General features: G+C 35.0%; 1 protein-coding gene across 1 annotated transcript in view; it reads left to right on the top strand.

The window, feature by feature from the left end:
- The first annotated feature begins 1,263 nt into the window (after positions 1–1,263).
- LOC149538784 (EH domain-containing protein 1-like) overlaps positions 1,264–27,946 on the top strand; it is a 47,613-nt gene continuing 20,930 nt past the window's right edge. Inside the window, exons 1-13 of the mRNA XM_089800106.1 lie at positions 1,264–1,455; positions 1,537–1,616; positions 12,986–13,054; positions 13,153–13,210; positions 13,407–13,459; positions 13,569–13,611; positions 13,741–13,802; positions 15,653–15,766; positions 15,968–16,070; positions 16,156–16,205; positions 16,821–16,949; positions 17,131–17,382; positions 17,482–17,561. Coding sequence (XP_089656232.1) covers positions 1,371–1,455; positions 1,537–1,616; positions 12,986–13,054; positions 13,153–13,210; positions 13,407–13,459; positions 13,569–13,611; positions 13,741–13,802; positions 15,653–15,766; positions 15,968–16,070; positions 16,156–16,205; positions 16,821–16,949; positions 17,131–17,382; positions 17,482–17,561 — 1,178 coding nt within the window. The 5' untranslated portion in view covers positions 1,264–1,370. The remainder of the gene's footprint in view (positions 1,456–1,536; positions 1,617–12,985; positions 13,055–13,152; positions 13,211–13,406; positions 13,460–13,568; positions 13,612–13,740; positions 13,803–15,652; positions 15,767–15,967; positions 16,071–16,155; positions 16,206–16,820; positions 16,950–17,130; positions 17,383–17,481; positions 17,562–27,946) is intronic.

Here is a 27,946-nt window from a genome sequence, read left to right as displayed (position 1 = left end):
AGGCGTTATACTCTTTACAAAACAAGTGCAGGAACGCAGAATTATGGGATTGAACGACCATGAAAACTCTGTTTGGTTTGCTGGTCACTCCGGTTATTCTATACGGATGTGAAGTGTGGGGCGGTAGTATGTCCAAACAGAAATGGCGGCAAGTTGAAAGAATTCAAAAACACTTTATCACATGCAATCTTAAAGTCAAGACCACAATTCCGTATGAAATCCTTTTGGCGGAGGTGGGTTCCTTTCCATTAGAAGCCGTCGCATTGATCCGAATGCTAAGCTATTTAAAGAAAACCCAAGGTCTAGAAACACATCGTTGGCCCAAGTTGGTAATAGAGGAAAAACTTGTGAGGCGGAAAAGCACATGGATGAAACAAAATGACAAATGGATGCAAAAATGGGATATCAACATCCAAGCTTGCCCGGATAACATTAAAGAAATAAAAAAGTTTGTCAATGAAAAATTTCGCAATATTCTGTGGACAAGACACATAGGGAGGAAAAAATCTTATTACATTAAAGAATTTAATCCCACTTCTAGTCATGATGAAAAGGCCTATATAAGGGCACCTATTAACTGGAAAGCAAAAATGTTGATGGCACAAATTAGAACTAGTTCACATCAGCTGCGATGTGAAACTGGTAGATGGCAAGTTCCAAAGGAAGAGTGGGCAGACAGAACATGTTTATTTTGCAATATGGGAACAGTGGAGACAGAGCAACACTTTGTCATGGAATGCTTGGCTTACAACGACATCAGATCTGATTATACAAAAATTTTGCAGAACAAGGACTTCAACTATTTATTTGAGGAAGATCAAGTGAAGAGAACAGCGTAGTTGATTATCAAAATTCAGAGAAGAAGAGACAAGTTAACCAAAACTTTGCAACTGACTAGTTTGGCTCCTGACTCGGGAGGGCGATTGCATGGGTCCCATAGACTACTTTAGTCTCGTGGACGTCATTAAAATCTATCATATCATATCATATCATTTCTTTTCTAATTATTGACAAAAACTTTGACGCATTGCATCCAATGCCCAACATCCTTTCGACTATATAAAACGTAGATGAAACATAACATCAAATTTCATGTCAAAGAGCATAAAGAAGAGGTGAAGCTACGAACGTTAATTGCAAATTCATTTCCCTCCAAGGAAGAGATCTTTTAAGTGGACTCGGATTGACATTCCTTTAAGCAGAAGTGGACGCGCGATGTGATCACCCCCGAAATTAAAGGGAGGGCAACGGAGTTCAGTTATTAATGATACCTGGACAGAAGTTAAAATTTATTTGCGTCTAGATGTGCATCTGAAGAGGGGCGAGGCCGGTGTTTCGATTCCGCGGTAAACATCAGAACTATCGCGAGGATGGACATTCTAACAAGCAGAGAAAGCAATTTTGAAAAGCAAAACGAAAAGCTGTTTCTACAATGGTTCCAATTTGCCGATGCAGGTATTCCAATTCACCATGCCCAGTTTGATTATAATGAAACAGGATAGTCCAGAAATGTGATAATGATCCATTGCAACGCAGATGGAGATGGGCGGATTACGGGAGATGATGCAGTCAAAATATTTTCCCTCTCACTTCTCTCGAGACAGGAGCTTAAACAGGTTAAATTTTACGTCTATCTCAAACCCTTACTTGTTAGGGTGTTCGTCATAGTGAATGAATGGATCCATAGTGATGTTACTCTGGATATCCTTCACGAATTGCCTTGGGTAAGGTAGATGCGTCCTTGGGAATCTCATATTTAATGATTTTACTGAGCTAACGTGTAATCATTTCTCATTTTAAATTATTGCTCGGACATTAGATCGCGCAGTTTGATCTCAATATTTTTTCTACTATGTGGATTGGTCATCAGTATCACTGATTATGTTGATGGAAACAAAATGCGCGAAGTTTCTCCGGAAGTGTCGTTGCTCTATCTCATGGGCTGTGAAATCTCATGTTCATTGATGCGTTGCCCTTCTTAGTACCATGCTAGCCCTACTTGTTATCATTAATATGCAGAGTTGCTAACAATTTACTATCTGCACAACTTTTCATAGCTTTTTAGTCACTTTGTCATGATTGCAATGTAAAATTTCGTCGAATGTAACTATAGAGCATCATTCTTTTGGGAAAAATGCAACCATGCGTGCAATAGAGCCTGAAGACGTTCATATAGAAAGTCATCTTTATGCTTTACATTTCGTGAGTTAAAAGTAACATCAGCTGTAAATCAGTAGTTTTAAATGCTTATAATTCTTCACCACCTTACATGCCGGAACTTCCTAGCTCTGTTCAGTTACAGGTTTCCAATGCAAAAGTGGCCTTTTATGCCTTTGTGTACATTCACAATGCATGAGTTTTTATGTACTGTTATTTGTTTAAGTAGTTTTTCTTGCATTGGCGAATCTTTACACTCGATACTGTAATTATTGCCTTCACGAAGGCTTAAAATTTTTATAGGCTTCCTAGGGTCAACATTCATAGTAGTGCTCATAGTTGCGGAGATCTCTTAAGAAAAAGCACGAGCTATCCCAAATAACCAGCTTACTCTGGTGCTGAGTATATGTAATTATTTGGTCAAAACCATTTGTTTTGATTTTTTTGAACAAAATGTCACCATGTTTAGAAAGAAAATTGCATCTAAGTTATCCCAAAAAAAATCCCCCCTTTAGTGATTACATTGTGATTTTTGTTTTGTGATTACGTTTCCTCAAAATTTTACTGTTTTCTGCAGCAATTTTGCCCCCATTGTTTCTGTAACTTTAAGTGTAAAGCTAACCAGGTTTTTCTAGATTTGCTGAATTATTTATGAGAAATATATTGCCACTATGAATGATACAGCTTGTTAAGACACCTCAAAATTGTATTGCTTGATGGAAAGTTCAATCTGTGATCATCACCTTGACATGTCACTCAAATATGATAACTATCAATAAATACTTAGTAGGGTAGGGGGAAATGCGCTCATTTGATGAGAACTCAACTTTACCATCATGCTTCGATTGTTAAAAAGCCTCAGATAGAATGCAATTTCAGCTCAATTGGAGTTTTTGCAGTTTTGTTTAAATTGATTTTTTTTTTGAAGTCTTTTAAGTTTAAAATATTAAGATTTTAGCCAGATTTATAGCTGTTTGATGTTCATTTCACATTTGCATCTCATTAAAAAAAATCAAAATTATTGTAGAACTTAGTTATGTGGAATTGTCATTTATTAATTTTCCTGGCAAGCTACTGTTAGATTGTGCTTCAAAAAACTATGTGACACAGTTTAAGAACATTTACGATCATGCATAATAACCAGTGATACAGTGTTGTGGATTGGGATTTAAAACCCTTGATCAAAAAGATGTGTTGGTCACAGAGATATTTTTTTCTCATTTGAAGAAAAATGGTACATCTCTGTTTGACAGGTGGGAAAAGGCCTACAAAACATGGATTTTGAAACTGGATTTTTCACCATACCATGATGCACAAGCAGCTTGTGAGGCCTTCTATGTCAGCATTTTGTTTGAAACTTTGACCCCTTTCCTTGTGCATTATTTATAAGACCATGGTTCTCTGAGGCCGCTTATATGTATTTTCTGTTTAAATTTGAGCTGCATATCTGGTCTCATGCAAATCTCAAATTAAGCAGAAAGAATGATTTAAAATCTTCTTCTGTTATGGTGGAGCAACTACAGTTTAGGTATTGTCATGTGAGAAAAATGTGGGGCTGAAATGATGGGGCCACTGCATGATAAAAAATATGGCAGTGCCGTACATGTTTGTCTCCCTCTTTTAATTTTCCTTCAAATTTTATTTCATAAATTTTTCTTTATCGATGACTCTTTTTTTACTAATTTGTTCTAAAATTATGCAATATTCATATAATGTAAAAATTCACAATTTAAATTAACCACTAGAAAACCCAGAAAAAATTAAAAAATTAATGAGACCACTAGCTCCACAAAATACTCTTTAAGCTCCCCAAGACACTCATCAAGCTCTTTAAAATGCTCCCTAAATTTGAGCAACTGCTGCTTAACAAAATAAGCTGAGCTGGGTTTTGCTGAGAACTGGATCAAACACTAAAAACAGTGAAAAATTTGTTTGATTCAATAATGGGTTTTTGCTATATTAGAAGACAGGATTTTTTTCTTATTAATTTCAGGTTTAGTGTTTTCAGTTCTTTTTTTTTTCAAACACAGAAATAAAATATTCTCAGCATTTCAAAGCTGATTGGGTGAACAGGTGCATAGGTGATCAAGAAATTAGGTCATACTTCTGACAATCGCTGATTTCATGGCATTTTTCATTCTGTTTCACATTTTTAGGGTACTCGATGAAGAACTTGAGAGTACTTCACAACATTGAACAATATCATATTGAACAAATTTCTTATGTACATCTTATATTTGTTTCAGTTTCTATGTGCTACATTTGGAAATGACATTTAATAGTTTTTCCCATTTTAAACCCAAGTGATTGAATGCTATTTACTTATAGGTTGCCATGTCAATGCTGTGTGCTTGTTTTCAGCTTATGTGCCAATTTGGCTTTGGGGCACACTTACTAAGTTTATTTTGGTTGGGTACTGTTGGGTTTAATTGTATTATATAATTTAATATGAACAATATTTAAAGGTAACTGCAGTCTGTAGAAAAAAATATACAGAATTGAGGATATAATTATTCTTCATAGTCAACATAGTTGTCTTGGGTAGCCATAGAGCATGTACCCGGGCTTGTCCATTTTACCTTGGTAATTTTGAATGCCTAGACCTGCTACCTGATAATGTGCTCTAGGCATAGCTGGGGCGAGCCTGAGTGAATTTCAAATGTACCTTGGCTGTATGCCCTAGGTTGAGTAGATGCTCTGGGGGCACTCAAGGTGACCTAGAGCAAGTTCCAACGAAACAATTTTTTCCAAGGTATGCAAAGGTCTAAAATGTGTCCTAGGTATATCTAGGGATATGGAAGAACTCGATAAATTAGGTTTTCAGCATATTTCTGAGTATTTTCATCCCTCCAAGTTTGAAATCACATATATCTATGAAAGTCGTCTAGTGGGGCCATAATATTTTAGTTACAATGCAGCATTTTATTGCATTATAAATGTCTTTGGTGGCTTATTTCCTAATTTCTTCATTGCACAGATTTCAAGAGTTGCTCTATCTCTTAGACATCTTAAAGTAATAATTTAGATTCTCCATGGTTGATAGAATGCTAGACTGACATCTTCTTGTAATACAACATATTTTGGTTGATCTTGCCCATCCTTTTTGTTTATTTTCCTAGTTTGTTTTACTTGGTTTGACTCTAGAGGATATTGGTTTTTCTTTTGGTTTCATCTGAAATATCTCGAATCAGATATTTACTAGAATTCTCTTTTTTCAATATATTCAGAACTAAACATTGCAGATGTATTACAAAATACAATAAGACCAGCAGAATCTCCAAAAGATACTAAGTCGTTCTTTCTCAGAACAACATTCGAAATGCCAGCATATGAAAGTACATTACATACGGAAAAAATTAAACCAGTAAACTCACATTACATTCCTTCAAACACGTTATTGCATTATACAACATCAATACAATAACTCTTCAACTCCCTTCCTAGCCTTTTGTCTTATCTCCCTTTGTCCTTTATTGCCCACTTTGGAATATTAAATTGACCTTTTATATTTTGAGACCATGCTGTCCAAGTCAATTTTAATATTATATATAATATGCCCTTAATATTTCTAGTGTCCCAAAAGGGGGACATTACAAATATCCCCTCAAAATTGCTTGTGCTCGAGCAATCAGCACTAGGATCCCATATGAATCTGTAGGTAACTCTATAGCCCAAGTAGAAAACAAATCCGGCCATACTGCGAACCTAGTGCCTCTCTACAATCCATCTGTCAACCGGTTCCCTGGATCCCATATAACTCTATGAAAAAATGCTGCACTTGTATATTGTACAACTCTGATCATCACTGCATCCAACCTCAAGCTGAATAGGATTACAACCAAGTACTCAACAAGCCATAGGTACAAACGGCCAACACTTGGGTTCCAAACACCGATGGCATAACCGGCTGATATGATGAGATAAAAAAGTAACCAGAAGCTATGTATACCCCAGTAGATGGTGATGACCTGTCCCAAGTAGATGATGTAGGAAATGAGCTACCCACAAGCTGAAATCAACACCAAGGGCGCATAAAAGTTAATACTGTCATCATCACTCTGAAGAATCCCTAAATACATAGGGGTCATGAGAAAGAATGAAGCTGAAAAAGCATTCTGTATGATTAACACATAACTCTCCTCAATCCTCCACCAGGATTTGTTTAACTGTTGAAATAAGAAATCCATCCAATCTATATAAAAGTTAGAATTTGGGACCATGTAAAGGTTGTATGAAAGAGGGGCAGCAGTAGTCACTTCACCACACAAATCTTGTGACCAAGGTTCACTGTTAAGAACTGTAGCTTGACCCGAATCTCTGAAGTCAAAGTCATCCTCTTCTTGGAAATCAAGAGGAAGTCTCTCCTCTACCTCAAAAAGTGGGTTATTGAAATCCAAACAGCATCTACCTCAAACAAAGGGTTATCCATAAGCTGAATGTGATCTGAAGTTTTGGAACTTGGTCGCTTGGGGAAACTATCCAAATCATACGTTTGCTGAATGCTATCAAGTCCATCAATTACCTCTAGGAAAAATTCCTGCCTCTCTTTATCCTCATGTTCCCTAAAATGATTTGTGCTCCGAATCTGATTTTTTGCTTCTTGAAGGGAAATCCAAGCATCATCTAATACCTCATGAGTATCCTTAAGCTCTCTATTGAGCTCCATAATCTCATTACTTTCTTTATTCAGCTGATTAACGTGTATTTCAGCAACCTTAAGAATGTTATCCCTATAGGAAAGCAAATACAAATAATCTGATTTCATAGTTTCAAGAGCTGTTTTGATCACTTGCAAATCAGAACCAAGCCAATCTTCTTCCACTCCCTTTTGAACCTTCTTGTAAAGGTCCTCAACCATCTTGTGAGTGTTGTCATAATGTACCAAAGATGCCACAACTCTATCTTCATTAACCTTCAATTGGTTCTTTAATGTATTTGTCATTTTGAAGCGGTTCAATGTTTTGTAGTGTCATCTCGGTATGTTTGTCTAATTTTATGTCATGGGCATAAGACATACATGGTACATCACACAAAAATTCCAACTTGCTATTACCTTGTGTGTAACCGACCTCATCAACTTGCTTGTCAACACTAACATTCAATTCACCAACATAGAAACTCGCACCCTGAGTAACATCCTCTACATAATCGCTGGAAGGTTGTAAATCAATGGTAGTTGACTGCTCCTCTTTAACAAGAACCTCTATTAGATGATGTTGGTTTGTTGGAAATTCTTCATACACTTTTTTTGCATTGGTCTTTTGAAAGGATATCTTGAGCTAATTCAAAATACTTCTTTTTTGCCATATCGGTCTTACTTTGGAGATTTGGATGGAAATCCATGAAATCAATGAAAGCTAATTCTTTTTGAATCTTTAGAGGGAGTTTTGTTGTACTCAACATACATATCAAGTACCTTTGTTTTGAAATGCCATCTCTGGTTTTCGATTTGCTGAACACTTGACATGACTGATGAAGCTTCTTCCTTTTTTTCCCAAATATTCTCCAAATTTAAGGTGGCTGTTCTCTCTTCTAGTTTTGCTTCATAGTTACGCATTTTCTCTATATTGTATGTCTCGTGCTGAATTAAAGAAGAATTTGTTTGCTTTGAAAAACCACTCTCATTCAAAGGAAAAGATGACATGGATTTATTATCATTTACAACATCAGGTTCTATTCAATTCTGAATTTCTTCTATGAGGTTGTGAGCCACCGAACTATGTTTGTTGTTACTTGAGAGTTGTAAAACGACCTCCTCAAGTTTCCATATTTACTGTAGCATTGATCCTTTGATTGATGTACATGCAACGTAGCAGCCACAAATTCATCAAAATCTATCAGTCCATCTTCATCAAAATCTATCAATCCATCTCTGTTGCTGTTCATTGCTTGAAAAAGCTCTAGTGACTTTTTGCGAGCGCCTTCAAAAGCCAAAAATAGTGCATTATAGATGCGACAATAGCCAATGTGGCTACAAGAAGAACACAAGGAAAATGTTCCTTAGAAGAAAACTGCGGCTTTCAAAAGGCTTGACATGACTAGTGCTAATTTTTGCCTGATCTCTTCTAAGTTATTGATCCACCCTTATCAATGTCAATTGCATCAACTGATCTCGAAGGACAACAAGCTCTTCTGGACCCAGTGTAGATGTGAAAGCCTTGAGTGCAACAGCTTTAGGTAGTTGTACTTAACAAATTTGCATATGTGACATAACATGGATATATCCAGAGGGATTTCTGATGCATCTCCCCTTCTCTTACCCAAATGTGATAGTGCTTGAGCTGCAAAAAGTCTAGCACAGGGATCCTTTACTAACGAATTCTTGACAAAAGCCTTTACACTTGAGCTAATGCTTAATAAAATTCGATAGTCCAAAATTTGTTGTCTTCAGAGTTGAATCATTATCAATAGACTTAAAAAGAAAGCTCTCAGGTTTCAAATCCCGATGCACAACATCATGTAAATGACAACGAATAGCAACATCTGTCTCACTATTTTAGCTGCATCCTTTTCACCATACCTCACTCGGCATCAGCTTGCAAGTATAACTTCTTGCGATGGCACTCACGCACCACTCCACCCAAAATATAATTCTCGACACCTAGAAGTGAAAAGTTCAATAAATATTCAAGAAAGTGTCCACAATGACTGATGCTCCCAAATTTTCTAATCATGTAGCTTTTGTCATGACCCCAAAATGCACTTCACTGCCGATTGCCCCTTGATATATAACTCGGTTAATCAGCCCATGGGTGACAAAGATTGTGAATACCTTCTGAACTTACAATCATGTGCCTAACCTCAATAAATCAGTATGTTTGCGTTGGAGGAAGAATGGTGTTACTATCGTTGGATATTTCGACCCAGACTGGTATTAGTATACAAATGAATAAGCTCCATATTTATTTTCCCTTGCTCCATTCTCAACACCACTACAAAATGAACCACCAAACTCTCCCAATTCTATTGCTTTCTTCAGAATATCATTTAAATATTTTCGACTTAATAAAATAAAGCCTTCAGTTAGATGAGCCTTAATCTTAAATTAAACCAACTTCCCAAACTTGTCGCCAATGCAAAGATGAATAATTCTTCAAACTTCCTTACAAAGCCAATCGATAATTGTTGTCATAATTATTAAATCGAATACTTTTGAGCCCCAGTTTAATAATGCTAGGTGAGTTTGGAATAAATCTTTTGTAATGGTAGCTAATTATTATTGCCTCCAGCAGACGTCTCATCCATGCCCACGATAGTCTGCATACCACAGCATACGTTACTCTCTAAGTCAAGAGGTATTCGAGTAACGACGAAATCAATGTCATTTACTTTCCAAAAACTCCTTACAAGTGTCGTCGATTTCAGCTAAACAAAGGGGCCTTGTTCTGATTTACACAACACCAAACAATTCTTTTGTCGTTCTCCCTCCTTTGGCGTTATACACACAAACTACCTATTGCTTTTCATTTCACTTGTGCTCCACACATGCCTTCCTTTAATTCGGTATCATTCCTATACAGTTCTGACTTCCTTATTGCCGTTGTTGGACAATACTGACTTTGAATCTTTAGCTCAACTCCATTATCGACTTAGGAATTTCAAATGGTTACTTGCTAGGAAATATAGAGAGTCGTCCCAAATTCTGATAATCCAATAGGCAGGAGCTCGTATTTGTAGAAGTCCCCCTCTAGTCCAATCGGAAAGCTTTGAGGTTTAGAACCTATGTGGATGAAGAGAAAAAAAAAACTATCTATCAAAGAACTTCACTGTCTTTGGTTTCCATTAATCAGTAACTGGTATAACTGTAGATGATGGAAGAACCATCCTGCTGTCTATGACATACTTGTAATGGTCTTCGTTCTGAACTGCCTCTTCCATTAATCGTCAGCGTGTTCACCAGTTGCTGGAATAGTATCTTTGTGTGGTGTCCTAGACCCGTGAGTTCTCTGTGGCCGACGGTATCCTTGCGGTTGTATCTTGAGGCAAGGTTGGGAGTGTTGGCCACCTATCTCTGTCGCCTCAATGCTGGGGTGAATGCTGATAGTAAATGTCAAGCATGTATTGAGTAGCTGGATTAACATAGGGATCTCCAAACCCAAATACGGCTATGGGGATTGTACACTTTGTTGTCCTAGTACCAAGCTACCAGAAAAATAATGACTTGAGCATACTGATACTCTATACGAGCTTCAGTCACTTTCCTTTCTATCTGCCATGGAGCTACAACCTCCTGTAAAGCAACATCTCAATAGAAAATTTTCGAATCAAGTGCAGGTGCCAATTTTGCATGCAATAGCTTCCTTAAACGATCACAATTGATTCAAGTATAAAGCTTAGGACTGCAGATGCTCCTTAGTACCGTTCCCTTAAAAAAATAATTTGTTCCTCTTGAATCGAACTTAGATATGCAAATTTGACCTTTATAAAATTATCTCTGTTATAACTTCACAGGCTGGCAGGAAAGCCAGCTCTGATACTACTGAAATATCCCAAATCAGATATTTACTAGATTTCTCTTTTTTCAATAAATTCAAAACTAAACATTGCAGATGTATTACAAAATACAATAAGACCAGCAAAATCTCCAAAAGATATTAAGTTGTTCTTTCTCAAAATAACATTCGAAATACTAGCATATGAAAGTACATTACATACGAATAGAATTAAACCAGTAAACTCACATTACATTCCTTCAAATATGTTATTGTATTATACAACAATAATACAATAACTAACATCCAATCCTAAGTATAGCTTAACAGTGAGATTGGAAAACTTAAAAAAAGAACCTGTAAGCACAAGCGAGACACCTGATGTGACGTCTCCAAGGATAATGTGTTTGCATCTATTGTTTGCCGGCAGGAGGGGCTATGTCCTCATACTAGCTGAAAGCTGAAGCTTTCTGAAAAACTCTCACAAGAGAGAAAACTGAACTTAATCATAAATCAAGCATTCCAATGAATGAGTCTCATCTCCTTTTATCTTCACAGCTGCGACTCTTCAACTCCCTTCCTAGCCTTTCGTCTTATCTCCGTTTGTCCTCTTTTGCCCACTTTGTAATATTAAATTTACCTTTTATATTTTGAAACCACGCTTTCCAAGTCAATTTTAATATTATATATAATATGCCCTTAATATTTCTAATGTCCCAAAAAGGGGACATTACATAATCACACACTAGTTTCTTGTAAGAGTTATGACAAGTAGATTTTGACTATGCGTGTCATTTTGTTAACCTTTAAGTCCACTCCCATCTTTTATTGATTTTTCTTGTCTATTATTAAGTCCATTGTTTCCTTTAAGTCCACTACCATTTTATTTGCATAGAAATTGTTGATATTTGCTTCTTTTGCACCTTGTCACGAAGCATTTCCATTGTTATAGAGTTTTTCACTTTAGTTGACATCTCTATCAAATCACCACCACTTGGAGGTCAATAACATCATGTTTCTCTCTGCATCAATATTTACATCAGTATTGAAATCTTGCATCCCTTATGTATTAACATCAGCACTGGAATATTGTTTGGGTCATAAGTGTGTTTAAAACCTCTGAAGCCTCTAATAGTTACAGGAAATGCCAAAAAATGCAGCCGACACCAATAATGTGTTCAAACTCACTATACACGGTTTATTATAAAAATGGGTTAAGGGAGGTCAAATATCGAATAAAATGCAAGTAACTGATAAAAAAGTGTTTTATAAGTGGATAATGGAAAAAAGATGTTTCAGAGTGTCTAATAAAAACAAGCTCAAAATCCATCTTTTAATCTATGTTACACCAAGTCTTCAATTCAAACAAAAGGAATATTATTAGAAGTGTAGGAAATTTTAAATGTTATTTGATAACATTGCATTTCCAGGACGGATCTTTTGAGAGGCCATATTAGAGTGTGGTAGGGAACTAAAAATCTTTGAGGTTTTTTAATGTATGCCATACCAAGTTTTCTATTTAAACAAAGGAAATTTCAAATAATCATATGATAACATTGATAAGGCACACATTGCATCATTCGTTACCCATAGAAACTTAACATATAAGTTTAGGGCTTAATTCAGATTTAATACAAGTTAACAATATTTCATTACTACCATTGTCAATGTGCATATACTAAATTGAACAGTTAAATGTTCTTTTCTGTGTGTGTGTGTGTGTGTGTGTGTGTAAAGTTGAATGTGCTAAATTATTTGTCCATTTTCAAGTATTAGCTTTCTACTATTTTATAAATATCTCAAGGTTTCAAGTGCTGTTGTAGTTCAGATGTTTTCACAAAACTGATATAAACTCGGATTGGATTCCTTTTGCTGTTGCAATCATATTCTTTGACTTCAGCTAGACTTTGGGCAAAGTTATTTTTAAAAATCAGTGCATCTGGATTTTTTTGTGATGTTTGAACACTGTACTGGTTTGAATATTGAGTTTATAACTTTATAAAAATGTCACTTAGAAATGATTTGCACACTATCATAAGCAATGCTTTGGGACGTCAAGCATATGGATTGTATTTTAATATACTTAAATTTCCCAGTAACAGGTTGCACATGTATGATTTGATAAACAGTTGTCCTCTCAAATAGTAGCATTCCTCGGAACATGTGTATTTGGATATTGGCAACTATTATACCTAGACTATCATTTGTATTTTATCTTTGTCAATTTGCTATGCATATGCAACTATACAAGTGAATGTTGTATTTGGATCTTGGCTGTTGCTTTGCATATGGTAGCAATTCTTGTACTATCTTGGCAATTAGTATGCATACACAATACAAGCAATTTTATATGCTTTTAACTTGACACTAATCCTTGGCTTCTTTTGTTTGTGAAGGTGTGGGCTGTGGCCGATTCAAAACGACAGGGTTTTCTTGGCTTTAAGGAGTTTGTTATAGCAATGCAGGTTTAATTAAGACATCAATTTTTGCTTGAGCATCTATTACATTTATTAAAAACTTGAACTGTATTTGCATGGAATTTACTTCTCACTCTATCAAACAGATAATATCTTTAGCTCAGAAAGGGACTGAGGTCACTGCTGATATTCTTAAGAATACAGGTAAAATTCTATAGAGGTCCTGAAAGCTTTTAAAATCAATCCTGTATCACATTATGCTGATGCAATTCTTATATTACATTTTTGAATTCTAATAGGAATAAATTCATTTGCAAGCTATTTTTTTGTCTGTTCCTTAAAGCTAGGGAGTTTCCTGTATACTGATAAGGTTGTGTTGATCGAATATTTTATAAATCAGAGGTGGAGAATATTGGCCCTCCTGCAATGGAAGGATTGGATGAGCTCATATCTGTATGCCTTTTCTTCAAGTGATGCTTTTATTTTATTGTCCAATTAGATTTATTTCCTTTCTGTGCTTAGTGCTGAATACCATATTACGTGCTGCATTGGAAACATACAGAGACGCAGATCACCACCATTGAAATTGCCAGCAGATTCAAATGGTAAGATTATGCTTTTACTATTTGGAGATGCAGTTGAATTCATCTGATTCACCATCTAAAGAACTAAATGTTTGCATTGCAATTCTTGTTTGTTAAATGTATGTCTAAACCTCCACTGGATGTTAGCAGGTTCATTAAATCAATCACAAGCAGAATCAGCTCAGTGGTTTGCATCTAAATCAACCAAGAAGGTAGGTATTTGTAGTAGCTGAATGTTTCATGCGCCTCTTCTTGCTATTGCAATGGTGAAAATGGATGCTTTGTCAGAATATTTGTTCATGTTTGTCAGGAACGATCAAAGTGGCTTAATACTGTATCATGCTTAACACCAATTTTAATCTAGCCTTATAATGTCTTCATTTAGCTGAATTTTTATTTTGGGTGAAACTGGTTTTGTTTGGCCTTGAATTTGATTCTTATTACATTGTTGGATTTGAATTAAACTAGTGTTGGCTTTAAAAGTTTGATTTGTTGATTCATTTTTTGTGCAAATGGTGTAAAATGGAGCTTACTAGGAAATTTTCGAGGGAAAGGTGAAATCATTAAAATTCAACTTGAACTCTTTACTTTGTGAAAAAATGTAGGTGGATTTATGCAGAACTGTCTGATTTCCTTTTCACTTTTCTGATTCTTAAATAGGCTGTTTCTAAATAGATATCTGGAGTTTCCAGATTTGTCATTTCTTCTGGTTATTGTTCTATTTGTGTTTCTAATATGCTATCCTATTATTTGCTGTATAATTTAGATTTGGATGTTAAAGGTATTTTTGTCCAAGAACATTAGTATGATTACTTCATTGATGTGTTTCTGGAAGTTCTTGCTATAAGGGAAGCACACACTGTATGTGAGAAAATCTGCAGTTCCTAAGAATTATCTGAGAAAGGGGAACAAGTGATCCTCACGATCACTACTGATATAAATCTGAAAAGTGAGGAGGATAAATATCCACATATTACAGTCTTGGTTGAAACTATTGGGAACTTCAGTTTGTCCACCATGCATGGAAATCTATTTTTGACGATTTGAAAGAGTTGTTTTTTGTCTGAAACCAGTTCTGTTCTTTGCCAACTACTAAAAGGGCGATTTCAGATTACTACTATTTCTGCTGATGTCTTAGTTCTTTAGCTAAATTTTGGAAATATATTTTTATTTGAAAACTTTTATCTTTTAATTCCTTGCTGGTCTTGGGATATTTGTATCTTCAAAACATTTTTATTGATTTATATTTACAACTTTGATCAATTTATCAACATTTAATCACTTCACATCTGACCAAAATAGACACTAGTAATGGAAAAAATGTCCACCATTGTTTTCAGAATGAATAAGATGACAGTAAAGATTTAAAAAACCAGAACATGGGATATTTATTGCCCGAGATTATTTGGAACTACTAAGCATATTGACTCATTGTCAAAGTTAGTCATCAGTTTTTTGTGGAAGAAACAGTTAGAAGTTACTGACTTTTTTGGAAGATCAATGGATCATTGAAAAATCAAGTCTTTCATCTTGGAGGTCCCTAAAGTAAATGGCTTGGGCTGTAAATAAAATGTGCACAATTATTTTTGAGGGCACAACCTGATACTTAAATATTTTGAATGTTTTATTCATTATTATATTCCTTTGACAGGCCCTGGAAAGGCTATGATGTCTGATGAATTTATGAAACAGTGAGACGATAAAGACTTTTAACATCACTAAAGTGAATGGCATAGACTGGATATTAAACATCATAATTTATATGGTGTGGGGAGTCATCGGGCAATTTGGAAACTAAAATATTATAATGTCTTCTTCTCTCTTATATTTGTTTAACAGGCATTGGGATAATCAAACAGTTTTTTTCTCCTTGCCTTTTTTTAGAATCTTTCAACAAATAAAAATATAAAAGTTATATGTGAAATTATACCAACCTGTGTGATTGAGTTCCTTGGGTTCCTAGTCATTTGTGACATTTCAGAAAGTTATTTGTGGGAAATTTCTGTAGCATGGATCTGTGTTTCAGTATCATTAATTCTATTTTGATACGTTGTTAAATCAGGTATCACTCAGCTCAGTTACATCGATAATTGATGGTTTGAAGAGACTGTACATAGAGAAACTAAAGCCATTGGAGGTTACTTATCGGTTCAATGATTTTTGCTCACCCATTCTGGTAAATACGTTGAAACATGATTTGTTCAAATATTTCAAGATATCCCTGAATTTCCTTAAATGTAGGTTTGAATGAAATGGGAAACATTGAGTGTGTTAATCATTTGAAGAGGGATGCTAACCTCTTCAAAACCTCTTCAATTTTCTTTAAAACTTTAAAAGGGATTAAAATGATAGTTGTTTGTTTCTTCTGACATAACAGACCAACAGTGACTTTGATGCCAAACCGATGGTCATGCTTCTAGGTCAATATTCAACAGGAAAGACAACCTTTATTAAACATATACTGAAAGCTAATTATCCAGGTAGAACAACAAATCACAACTGGTAATATTATGTTTTTCAATCTTATAATCGATTTTTTTACTGATTGCTTTCTTCTAATTGTAGGAGCACACATTGGACCAGAGCCCACTACTGATCGATTTGTTGTGGTCATGGTATGGGCCTCATTGTCTGTCACAACCTTTTTGCTGTTTGGTTTGGTATATAAGACCTTTATAAACACTAAAAAATGTTTATAGCATGGTGCCAATACAAGAGTTGATCACGCTCACCTTTGTTAATGTACTTGGATTTGGTCATTTGGGAGATCAGAGAAATGAATTTTCTTTGTATGGTATTCTGGATTCATAATTCAAATATAATATTTTAATTATCATCTAGTCAGGTGGTAAGAACTTGATATTTTTTTGTCGCTTTGAGGAGATGGTTCATTAATAATTTCTAGCTGGAGTTTTAGGTCTGTTCTTTTTGGTTGAAAGATGGCATGTGATCTCTTGGATTTGTGTTCACATTATTTTGTAGTTTTCATCATTTTTCCTTTTTTGTTGTCATGTGCTTGCATTTGATGCACTACAAAAATTTCTTTTGATATTGGAGTTTTATTGATAACAAATTTCCTTCATTTATTTTCAGGATACCTTAGCTGTTAAACAAGAACTTTTCTTTTTGACATGGATCTGCTTTTTTGGATACTTTGAATCTGAGCTTGCCAGTTTATTACCTGGAATATTCCCAAGGTTAAGTAGGAAATATATTTTCTTTGTTTACAGTCAGGGCCCGATGATAGAAGTGTTCCAGGAAATACAATTGCAGTGCAAGCAGATATGCCTTTTAGTGGGCTAACAAGATTTGGCACTGCATTTCTCTCTAAATTTGAGTGCTCACAAATGCCGCATCCGGTAAGTCTTCAAGAGATTGCTGAAAAAGGATCCATAGTTCCTTCTTTTTTGCAGTATGTATTCCTAATACTTATCAATGCCATGTCCTCTAAAGCTTTAAGATAATGCTTGACTAAGGATCCATACTTTGCTTCACTTTCTAATCTACATACTTACTGATATCTGTTTCCTATGTGCATAGCTTCTGGAGCATATTACATTTGTTGATTCTCCGGGAGTTTTATCTGGAGAAAAGCAACGTACGCAACGTAGTTATGACTTCACTGGTGTCACTTCCTGGTTTGCTGCAAAATGTGATCTTATACTCTTGTTATTTGATCCATACAAGCTTGATATTAGTGACGAGTTCAAGCGTGTTATCGGGTCCCTTCGTGGCCATGACGACAAGATAAGGGTAGTTCTCAACAAAGCAGATCAAGTTGATACACAACAGGTAAGACAATCTGCTCAATTTTGTTTAGCACTATATGCTTTTGGTTTTCTGTTTGTCTTTTTATCTATTTTATTCCATCTGTGTTGATTGTCATTGTAGCTAATGAGAGTATATGGAGCATTGATGTGGTCACTTGGAAAAGTTCTGAATACACCGGAAGTGATGCGGGTATATATTGGGTAGGTTCAGCTTATGCTTTGAATAGTAAATAACTTTCTAGAATCACGCTATAAGCTGATTGGTCATATTGTAGCCTTATAGAGTCTAGTATAGAGGGTTGTGCCCTCGTGAGATTACATTTCTTTGGTTCTGTTCCTTCTTACAATTTTTATTGCCTAATGTGTTTTGGGTTCAAATTTGAAAACAAGACACTCTCATGTGTCCTTTCTTAAAGTATTGATGCAGTGTCGCAGAAAATAATTCTTTTCAAATCAGTTTCTTTCTAGAGTTGATCAATATGAAATATAGTTAGTATATTCTAAAACAAGTAAGAGAACCTAAAAATGATTTATCCATGATCATCAGGAGATGACCATCGCAAAAGTGTTTATTGAGCTCATTTTCCTGGCTACAAGATTGATACTCTTAATCTGCTTCCGAACCATGGTTGCCTGTAACAGATACCCAAGAATACTTGCAGTCATTGCATTCCAACTTGTTGGACTTTGACCAGTAAATTATTATCATAAAGTTGGAATGTTGGAAAGGGTTAATACTTGATTATGTATCGTATATTCATCCCACGTGTGTTAATGAGGTTTGTACTATTGTAACATTTTAAGATTTAATTTTGTGGATTTGTCCCACATGTTGTACATGATAGGTTTGTTCAAGTGACATATGATGAGATTGTCTGTACAACGTAATGATTGAGTTGAAGTGATTTATGAAGTAAAGGGCTATTTAATGTAGCTATTTAAATCTTGTGTATTTCATGGCCATTTCCCTCTATTTTGCAGTCCTTTTGCACAACACTATTTCTAACATGGTATCAGTTGTTCAAGTTCATGAATAATCACAATAGCCGTGTCTATACAACAAGTGTGTGTTGGCCAACAGTTCGAACATTTGTGGTTTCGGGATACACTCTTTTTTAACCCCTTTCACAGTTTTTGGATATAAGCTGGTCTCTGTGCATGTAGCCTCATTCCATCAGCCCCCTTTGTCCAATTGCTTCTTGTCTGCTACACTCTCTTACTGTTTGTGCATGCTGCTTGAAGCATTGCCCAAGCTCTGTTACCCTTTCTGTGCGTGTTGCTGGAAGCATTGCTATTTCTGCACCGAAGTACCCAACTACCTTTTTATGCCTCTTACAAATGAGTAGAACTTCTACAATTTTTTTTTGAATTTGGTTAGAAAAAATACGAGGAATCCAATGTTCTTTGTTTTTCATTCTTGTGGGCTTTTTTTAATCAAAAACTACAAAATCCCCATGCATCATAAATGATTGTTTTAGTGCTCGTTCTTTATAAAAATGCATTGCAATAAAGTGCCACCGACTGCATTCTTCTGAGTCTTTTGATTAGCAATGCATCAGTGTTTTTGATTGTGCAAACAGGGGAAGTTATTAATCCTCAGACTTGTAAAATGTCATCACACAAGCATTTTGTAATTAATAACTTAAATGAAGTTCCAAGTCTGCTGGGGGAAATCTAACCAGGTCTCGCTATTGGATATTTCAATTCATCCTTGTATCATTACCATTAGAAAGGAAATTATGTCTTAGTCAGATGACTCCTCTTGTATAGATGGATTTGCAGCTTGGTTGATCTTTATGGGTTCATTCTTGAAACAGGCATTTGTTGGTAGAAGTGTGCATAGATTAATCAAAACAATTTTGTTTTGGGATTAACTTGTCTTAGTGTTTGCAACGACACATTGTTGTCTCTCTCACACATTGAGTGCCCTTTCACTCTTTTGACCAAAATTTGGTAGATGTTCTTTGTTTTTCATTCTTTTGGGCTTTTTTTTCTCAAAAACTACAAAATCCCCATGCATCATAAATGATTGTTTTAGTGCTTGTTCTTTATAAAAATGCATTGCAATAAAGTGCCACCGACTGCATTCTTCTGAGTAGTTTTTCATTAGCCATCAGTAATTTTGATTGTGCAAACAGGGGAAGTTGTTAATCCTCAGACTTGTAAAATGTCGTTACACGAGCATTTTGTTATCAAATAACTTAAATGAAGTTCCAAGTCTGCTGGGGGAAATATAACCAGGTCTTGCTATTGGATATTTCAATTCATTCTTATTCATCACCATTAAAAAGGAAATTATGTCTTAGTCAGATGAGTCCTCTTGTATAGATGGATTTGCAGCTTGGTTGATCTTTATGGGTTCAGTCTTGAAACAGGCATTTGTTGGTAGAAGTGTGCATAGATTAATCAAATCAAAACAATTTTGTTTTGGGATTAACTAGTCTTAGTGTTTGCAACGACACATTGTTGTCTCTCTCACACATTGAATGCCCTTTCACTCTTTTGACCAAAATTTGGTAGATGAATAGAGATATGTAAGAGGCTTACTGATTTTTCATCCTACTTTCACAATATTCCTTTAAGCATTTTCTCAAACAGTTTGCTGATGTCTGTTGATCACTTTCTTTCAATAACTTTTTTAATGTTTAAAGGAGATATTTAGCTTTTTACTGTATTATTTTCTGACTGTATTTTGGCATACATTGGTGATATAACAAAAAGTTAAATGCAGAATTTTGATATGTATCTAGGAGCAAACTGGACAGATTTATGCATCAGGAAATACCATATTTGACATGAAAAAGGAGTAAAATGCAGCAGAAAGTAACTAGTAGAAATGCATAAGGCTTCAGTTACATAAATTGCTTTGATGCATGTTGGTAGATTGATGCTAATTGAAACCCTTTAAAATACAACTATAACCTGGTGGATTAATAGACAAAAAGCAGCTCTGTAAACCAACACTCAGAGCAGTGGTGACTTCAACCCTCTAAAACAGGTCTTATTTCATGCACTCAGATCAGCATAAGAGCCATGCCAACCAGGTGACGCTGCTATGTAGGAAAAAGAAGAAAATAAGTGCTCAGAATATTTGAAATAAACCCTTGACCGCCAGATATGAACCATGTGTAAAACAATCACTCAAAATCCTCCAGTTTCAGTGTACACTTTTCCAGGTGATGTCTTTAAGCATTTGAGCCAGTTGCGCTAATGTAAGCTTAGTTAGCTAATCAAATTTAGTAGTTGATTCACCCAAAATAATAATAAAAATGTTCTTCAAATGACGTCGCAATCTGCACAAGTTGTTTGCCTCTGACATATTTCTTAAATGACCCAATAAATTCTAGTATTTTCAAACACCATGGAAGTTTGGAAAATTTATCTTGATAAAAACACGTAACAAATTTTGCAAGATCTTTCAATTCACAATCTACTTCAAAAATTTCATGAGCTCCCAAAAATCTTCTCAATCTGACCTTAAGCATACATTTGAATTCTGAAGTAAATTCACTAATGGGTGGAATTGGGTTTTCATCCAAACCACTAAGAAACCCAAGGGTTTTAGTCCTAGAGGCTAGGGCACACTAAACCTACAAACACAAGCTCTCATATCCTCTAAATGAAATTACATGCCAAGATTTTTTTTCCCAAATGACTTGCCAACATTACATTATAAAGGCCCAGCTGAGCTTTGTTGAAAAATCTAAGTGACTTTTACAAGAACAGTTTATATATTAAAGTGACTTTATATATATATATATTGAGACACTTAAATTAAATTCATTAAAAATAAAGTTATCCTTAGGATTTGTTTTAATTGGACAATTACATATAATTAGTTTAATTTTTTCCCCATTTAATTAGTTTAATTATATAGCCTTTGTGTCTAAAAATAGGTTAGATGATCCTCTTGGATGATCATTTGGAAATGACCCTCTTGGACGATCATTTGGAAAACGGAGACACTACAGCCCCATGAAATTACATTCACAGATGATTTTAAGTCTTCTAAGTCTTGATGGACTTGGCATATCATTCAAATGATGATGATATGGAAGAGAACCTTGCTTGTAGGGGTGTCAAAGACTGCGATGACAAAGAGCTTTGACCTGTTGCTTTTCCTTTTCCACATTCAGCACTAGTCACCAGTTGTTCAGACTTGAGCATCTGAGGTGGGATGAGTAGTTTTGGCATGCAGCTCGATTCTGCATTCAGCACTTAGTTGAGACCTTCAGTACACCACTTAATGTCTTGAGTAGTCACTCTTTAGGTTAGGCTTGAGACTTTTGATGTGATCTTGGCACCACTTACCACTACAGTGGGCATTGTTTCACAAGTTTTTGAAATACAACTTGAAATACATTCTGTGTTCTTTTTCCCTCATTGCTTTGTGGGTTGGGAAGAACTTCTACTTGCACCTATGGTTCTACTATTTCCTAAGGGAAGTAATTTTGTTTGGCGTGTATGGAAAGAAATCCAAAATGCATCTTTAGTTTCATTCTTCCATCTCTTGTCCATCTTTTCTCTTCACGGGGTGCAAATTACATGGTTTTCTCCTTTTTTTTCTATTCAGTGGATGCACTCTCTTTGTTGGCACATTGGTTACCAGTTCACATTATTGGTTATAGGTTTGTTAGCATTATGTGAACTATCATATTATATGAGTTTTATTAGGATTAGTTTCCTTTAGCTTAGGATTCATGAATTCCATAGATATGTACCACATTTGATTAAGGTATTTTATATTTTTATGTGCTTTCAAAATTAGTATGGTATCGGAGCAAAATCAGTATTGTGCATGATTAAAGGGATTGTGTCTGGATAGGAGGCCTGAATCATTGTGATTGAGGCAATCTATTTTAGTTTATTTTTAGAGGTGTTACATTCTTCTTGCAATATTTGGATATTGCATATCGCGAGGGAAATTGTGAGGCAGTGAAGATCAACTAAGAGGGACATTTGCAAAGTTGAGATAGGGGTTCAAAAGCCAATCCAATGAGTAGAGCTGCATAAGTTGGTTTATGCATGATATCATATATCAGAGTTTTATGCTTTTGATCAGTGCAGATTGAACCCAATTTCAATGTGAAAATCTCTTTTAGTTATGACCAATTGCTTTTACAACATTTTTTTTGTGTAAAAAATATTGTAGAGGAGGATGTGGGTTGAAGATTTTTTTTTTCGAAAAAGGGGTAAAAATTTGTTGAATTAGAAAGATCATAAGCTAAGAAACACCATACAACAGGTGACCCAAAAGGCCACAAATGACCCTACATATCATCCTCAACAATCTTATTAAGTGATTGAGCAAAATCCCGAGGTAAATTACTACTACTCTCAACATTCCAAACAATCATCTTTGGAGAAGCCCATTTAGCCAAGCAATTTGGTGCTTTATTCTACTTCCTAGGAATATAGCACAAAGAAATTGAATCCAAAGAATCCATCAAACTCAAGATTTTTCTACCTACCACTGCTAGATGCCAATCTCTGTTTTTTGTTTATTCAACATTTTCATCACAACCTAGAGTCAAGCTCACATATAACCTTGTTCAGCCAAGAGTGCAAACATGTTCAAGATCATAAAGAATGATTAAAGCTTCGATAAGATTGTTAGCATAATGTCCCTTATTAGCAGAAAATAAGATTACATTTCCAAGACTGCCCCTACCAATACCACCAATTCTCGCATGCAAAGGATTTTCTCGAGAGGAACCATTAGTATTATTCTCAAGAAATCCAAGGGGGGAGGAGACCACTTGCCAATTTTCTTAGCCTTTTTTCCATGTTATTGGACCCATGGATTCTTTATCAAACGAGCATCATTACAAACATTGCAAACACCTCTACAATACATTTGACAGCATATGTATCAGTTTGTTTGGAAGCGTACTTTGCTAGAAGTAAGAACCCGAAAGGTCAACACATTCCTCGAAAGAGGTGGTGACTATCTAATACAATTTTCAGTTGGTAGCTCTGTTGAGGGAGAAGACTCAAAAGGAGATGGTGGATAGTTTTTTCAAATGTATCAATCATTTCAAAGAAAGCCTTTTATTCCAGATGGCATCAGGCCATTAGATTTCAGCAATTTTGATTATGAACCTAGCAAGTTATACCCAAAGCTTTCACAACTTGTGCCAAAGTTCCATGGAGAATTGTTACATCCCAATTTTCTACCCAATTTGAAATGTTCATATAGCCGTTGAGGTTTACATGAAGTCAGTTGATAGTTAAATTTGTTATAATCTTGCGAAATGGTAAGGTGATTAGTCGTTATAATTTCATATGAAGATAACATGTTAGATGATTATTTATCATGAATTCATAGAATTGAAAAGGTGGTTAGCCGTTATGATTATTTATGATTAATAACTTGTTATGATAATATGATTTAACTGCGAAGAATTTCTTTGTAGTGAGCACGTCAAAGGGGTGGAAGCATTGTCGGAAAAGAATTGGGCACAAGAGCATTACCATCACTGGGCAAATGGGTATGAATCGTGAATCACCATGGTCGAGGACCTAGCGATTGCATAACAAGATACACACATTAGACAAGCATGAGCTATTAAATAAACATTTAAAACATTAATTATTTTAATTAAAAATAATGCGTACCTCAAATGATTTTGATTGACTTTTCCACCACATCATTATAACGTATATTTATGTAAGTGCACATGGATATAGGAATAAAGGTGACACCATAATATTATTTTTATAATATGATGCCACCTCATAAGTGCATCTATGTGAAAGTAGACAAATACATTACAATTATCTTTAAATTATAACCTTCAAATCTTTTTTCCTTATTTATTCAATTTTCTTTCTAAAACCGAATGAACACTTGGCATATTTATTTGGCGTCCAAGAGCTAAGTCTCTTCTTTATGAGGTACAACTTCTTGGAAGGCAAAGAGACTTTGATACTTCTTATATTATGGAGCCAAGAGAGTTAGAAGGCAATATACATATCATCCAACTTCTTTTATTACACCCGATTTTCCTTTCCATACCATCCGACTTCTTTTAGCACTGTCTCCCTTCTATATTGCAAATAACTTTGTAGATATTGTACGAAATCTCTACGTTTTACCATTGTTAAACATTGTAATTCTCTTCCACGTTTTTGCCTTTTTATTGAGATTTTGCTAAAGACATAATTATCAATCACACTAAGTTTGCACTTGGAGATTTATCCCGAGGAAGAGCTGAATTATTAGCATCTAGCTAGACTCATTTCCTTACCAGATTATACCAGGTTATGTGGTTATTCGTATTCCAAGTACTGCAATATATTTCATTACCAGTTATTATTGCATTTCGATTACCATAGCAATAAGCTATAGTTTATATTCCTTTTGCTTAAGTATCATCGGTTAGACCCTCTCTAGGAAGGAGTTGATTATGACAAATAAAAGTCAAGTATCCATGACATGATATCATATTTTATTTATACCATTGAAAGTCATAATCAAATGATATTTATTCTGCAAGTCTTAAAGATTACATTTCTCGGAATCACAAATTTTGATGAGCTGGAAACATATAATAAATATTCTTATATTAGTTGAGGATCAACAGATAGAGCTAGTTGCTTTGAGATTCAACCACCTGGGATTCATCCGACTATATAGCTAAGGAAAAGGGTGAAGAGGTGAGAGAAAAGAATTTGCATTAGCATGAAAACAAAATTCAGATGTGACAACAATTATTTATTATTCTAAAAGGAATCATTTGATAGTTCATGCATGTCCAATACATTCTCTGTTGTCAAGTCAAATGGTGTGATCAAGTACCAGGATACTCAGTGGTTAACAAGGTGTTCCATGTCTATTTAGGGTAGGAAGGGCCTTTCTGGTTAGAGAAAGTGTGAGGATAAGTATGAGGTTTGTGGTTGGGAGGTTAAGCCCCTGACAATGTTCACCTCTCCACAAGATGTTAGGACTTGCATTAGATAAAGATAAATTGAGCATTCAAACATTTATTGGTAACAAGTATTTTTATTTTTATGATATTTATAGAAGTAGAAGATAAGATGGATTAATTTATATCATTGAATTCATTTATTTCCTTTAATGAAAACAACCTTTTTTGTCAATGTAATTGGTAACCATTTAGATCAATTAACCTTCCAACTGAATATGGAATATATCTATAGGATTGTTGTTTCAGTCTTTCATTTATAAGAATAATGATTATGAGCATAACTTCTAATCTTATGTTATTGCCATAGTTAGCAATAGGAAGAAAACGAATGAAATAGAGGTCTCTGATGCCTAAAATGTACAGTGGTATCTGATGCCCTAAGTGATACAGTGGTATCTGATGTCCTAATTGATACAGTGGTATGTGATGCCCTAAATGATCCAATGGTAATTAATGCCCTAAATGATACAGTGTTATCTGATGCCCTAAGTGATACAGTGGTATCTGATGCCTTAAATGATACAGTGGTATATGATGACCTAAATGATCCAATGGTAATTGATGCCCTAATTGTATAGTGTTATGTGATGCCATAAATGATCCATTGGTAATCGATGCCCTAATTAATATAAGTGGTGTTTAATGGTAACCGTCATTTGATTTTGATATAGTGGTATTGGATGGTAATTGTCATTTGAATTTAAGTGGTATTTATGGTATTGGATGGTAAGCATCCCTAGATTGATTTTGGTTTCGAAATTCCATGGTATGTAGATTTTAGTTTCCATAGTAAATCCATTGATGGTGTTTTCAATTGTTAGTTATGAAATTTCGTTTAACTGATTGTAACCGTTAATCTCATTTACATGATTGTAATTGATATAATTGTCTTCTTATGAAAATGAAGTAATAATTGTATTTCTCCGATATGTTAGTTTTTAGTTAAGACTCGGGAAAAGAGTATGTTACAAGAATGAGATGAATCAATAATTCAGCATTTGGATACATTTTATACATTCATAGAGGATTATGAGGTTTCCATAGAGGATCAGATGATTAAGTTGTTCGTTAGAACATTGAAGGACAATGCGAGACAGGCATATGAATCATTACCTACACAATGTATCTCATCTTGGAAACATTTGAACAATGTTTCCTATTGTAAATTTTATGATGCTAGTGTGGAGGATAATATGCATTATGAACAAGATGAAGCCCAAAATTGCAACATGGAAGAGGATATTGATTTGAAGGGGAAGTCTTCAGTGCATTTGTACATGAGGATGACAAACATTTATAAAAGATACCATCAGACATCAAGCCCCTATATGTGGAATTTATAAAGAATTTTTTTGAGTTGGGAGTCTCACAAAATGACCCTAATATAAAGCTTCTTTTTAAGATATTGGAAGAGGGTGGTACCAAAGTGAAACAAACACATGAGGATGTTCCCGATTTGAATGGGAAAGACATTTTGGGCCAATTTCAAGAAGAATTCATCCATGATGAGACCTGTGCGACAACAAATGACAGTGAATGTAAATATGGAGAAGAAGATTCTCTCAGCATTGAAGCAATTTCAGCTTTGTTAGATCTCGAGTATCAAAAGCACGTTGAAAGAAATGGGCTACATTTTTTCTCAATTCACTATGGTGAGCAAGTTGATGGATTAGTGCCTTCTCAAGAGGTACTAGATGAAGGAGATGATAATTCCCACGAATCATATAGTGAAGAAGAAAAAGAATTGTATACAACATATGAATAGGAGGAAGTTTCACTAGATTATGCCAATGAAGATATTAATATTGTTGATGAAACATTTGCTGATCCGGATGAAAGCTCTCATGATAGTATGGTTGAGTTCTCTATATTCTTGAACCCATTATTCGAAGAAGAAGTAATAGAAGATACATGTGAAGTCACTATATTCTCAAATCCATTATTTGAAGAAGATTTTTTATGCAATCAAACCCATCAACATCATGATGAAGATAGCAGTCCTAATTTTGAAGTTGATGAAACTCGTAATATGCATTCAAAAGGTGAGATATTTTTCAATTCATCCTATAAGCCGGAAATACATCAAACATGTGAAGTTGTGATGGAATTAGCCAAGCATGATGGCGAAAATAGATTGAAGGATAGTTTTGATGATTGCTCATCCGATCATACCCTTGATATATGTGAAGTGACATCTTTTAAATGTGGATCATCTTCAAAGGCTTATTGTGGGAATGATATGCATTCAGAGTATGGGGCTGAAAAGGATCATGTGCAAAGAGACAAATAAGTAAAGAAGACTCAATCTAATGCTTGTATGACTGTTCCATTGCATAGGGATCTTCCTTTCAGCAAAGGCCACATGGATGGGGCAAAACAAATAAATATTCTCCATAAAGATGATTCACTTAATGAAGATTTGAAATGTGGGCGACAAACCAAGGATACGAAAGAAAAGTACATGTCATGTTATTGTTGTTTTTTGAGATTAGCTAACGGATCAGATTTCACTAAGGAACGATATGATATCATATTTAGGTGATCTAAAGTGCTACATGATCAGAACTATGTGTTTGATAGAGGGAAGAATCTATGCTCATTTTTTGGGGGTTCGGGGGCCACCCAATTTCATCGTGCATAATGTTAAACATGGAT

The sequence above is a fragment of the Cupressus sempervirens genome, chromosome 9, assembly GCF_028749045.1.
Source record: "Cupressus sempervirens isolate cs-2001-9-10 chromosome 9, ASM2874904v1, whole genome shotgun sequence".
Lineage (NCBI taxonomy): Eukaryota > Viridiplantae > Streptophyta > Pinopsida > Cupressales > Cupressaceae > Cupressus > Cupressus sempervirens.
This window is presented reverse-complemented; position numbering and strand designations above follow the sequence as displayed.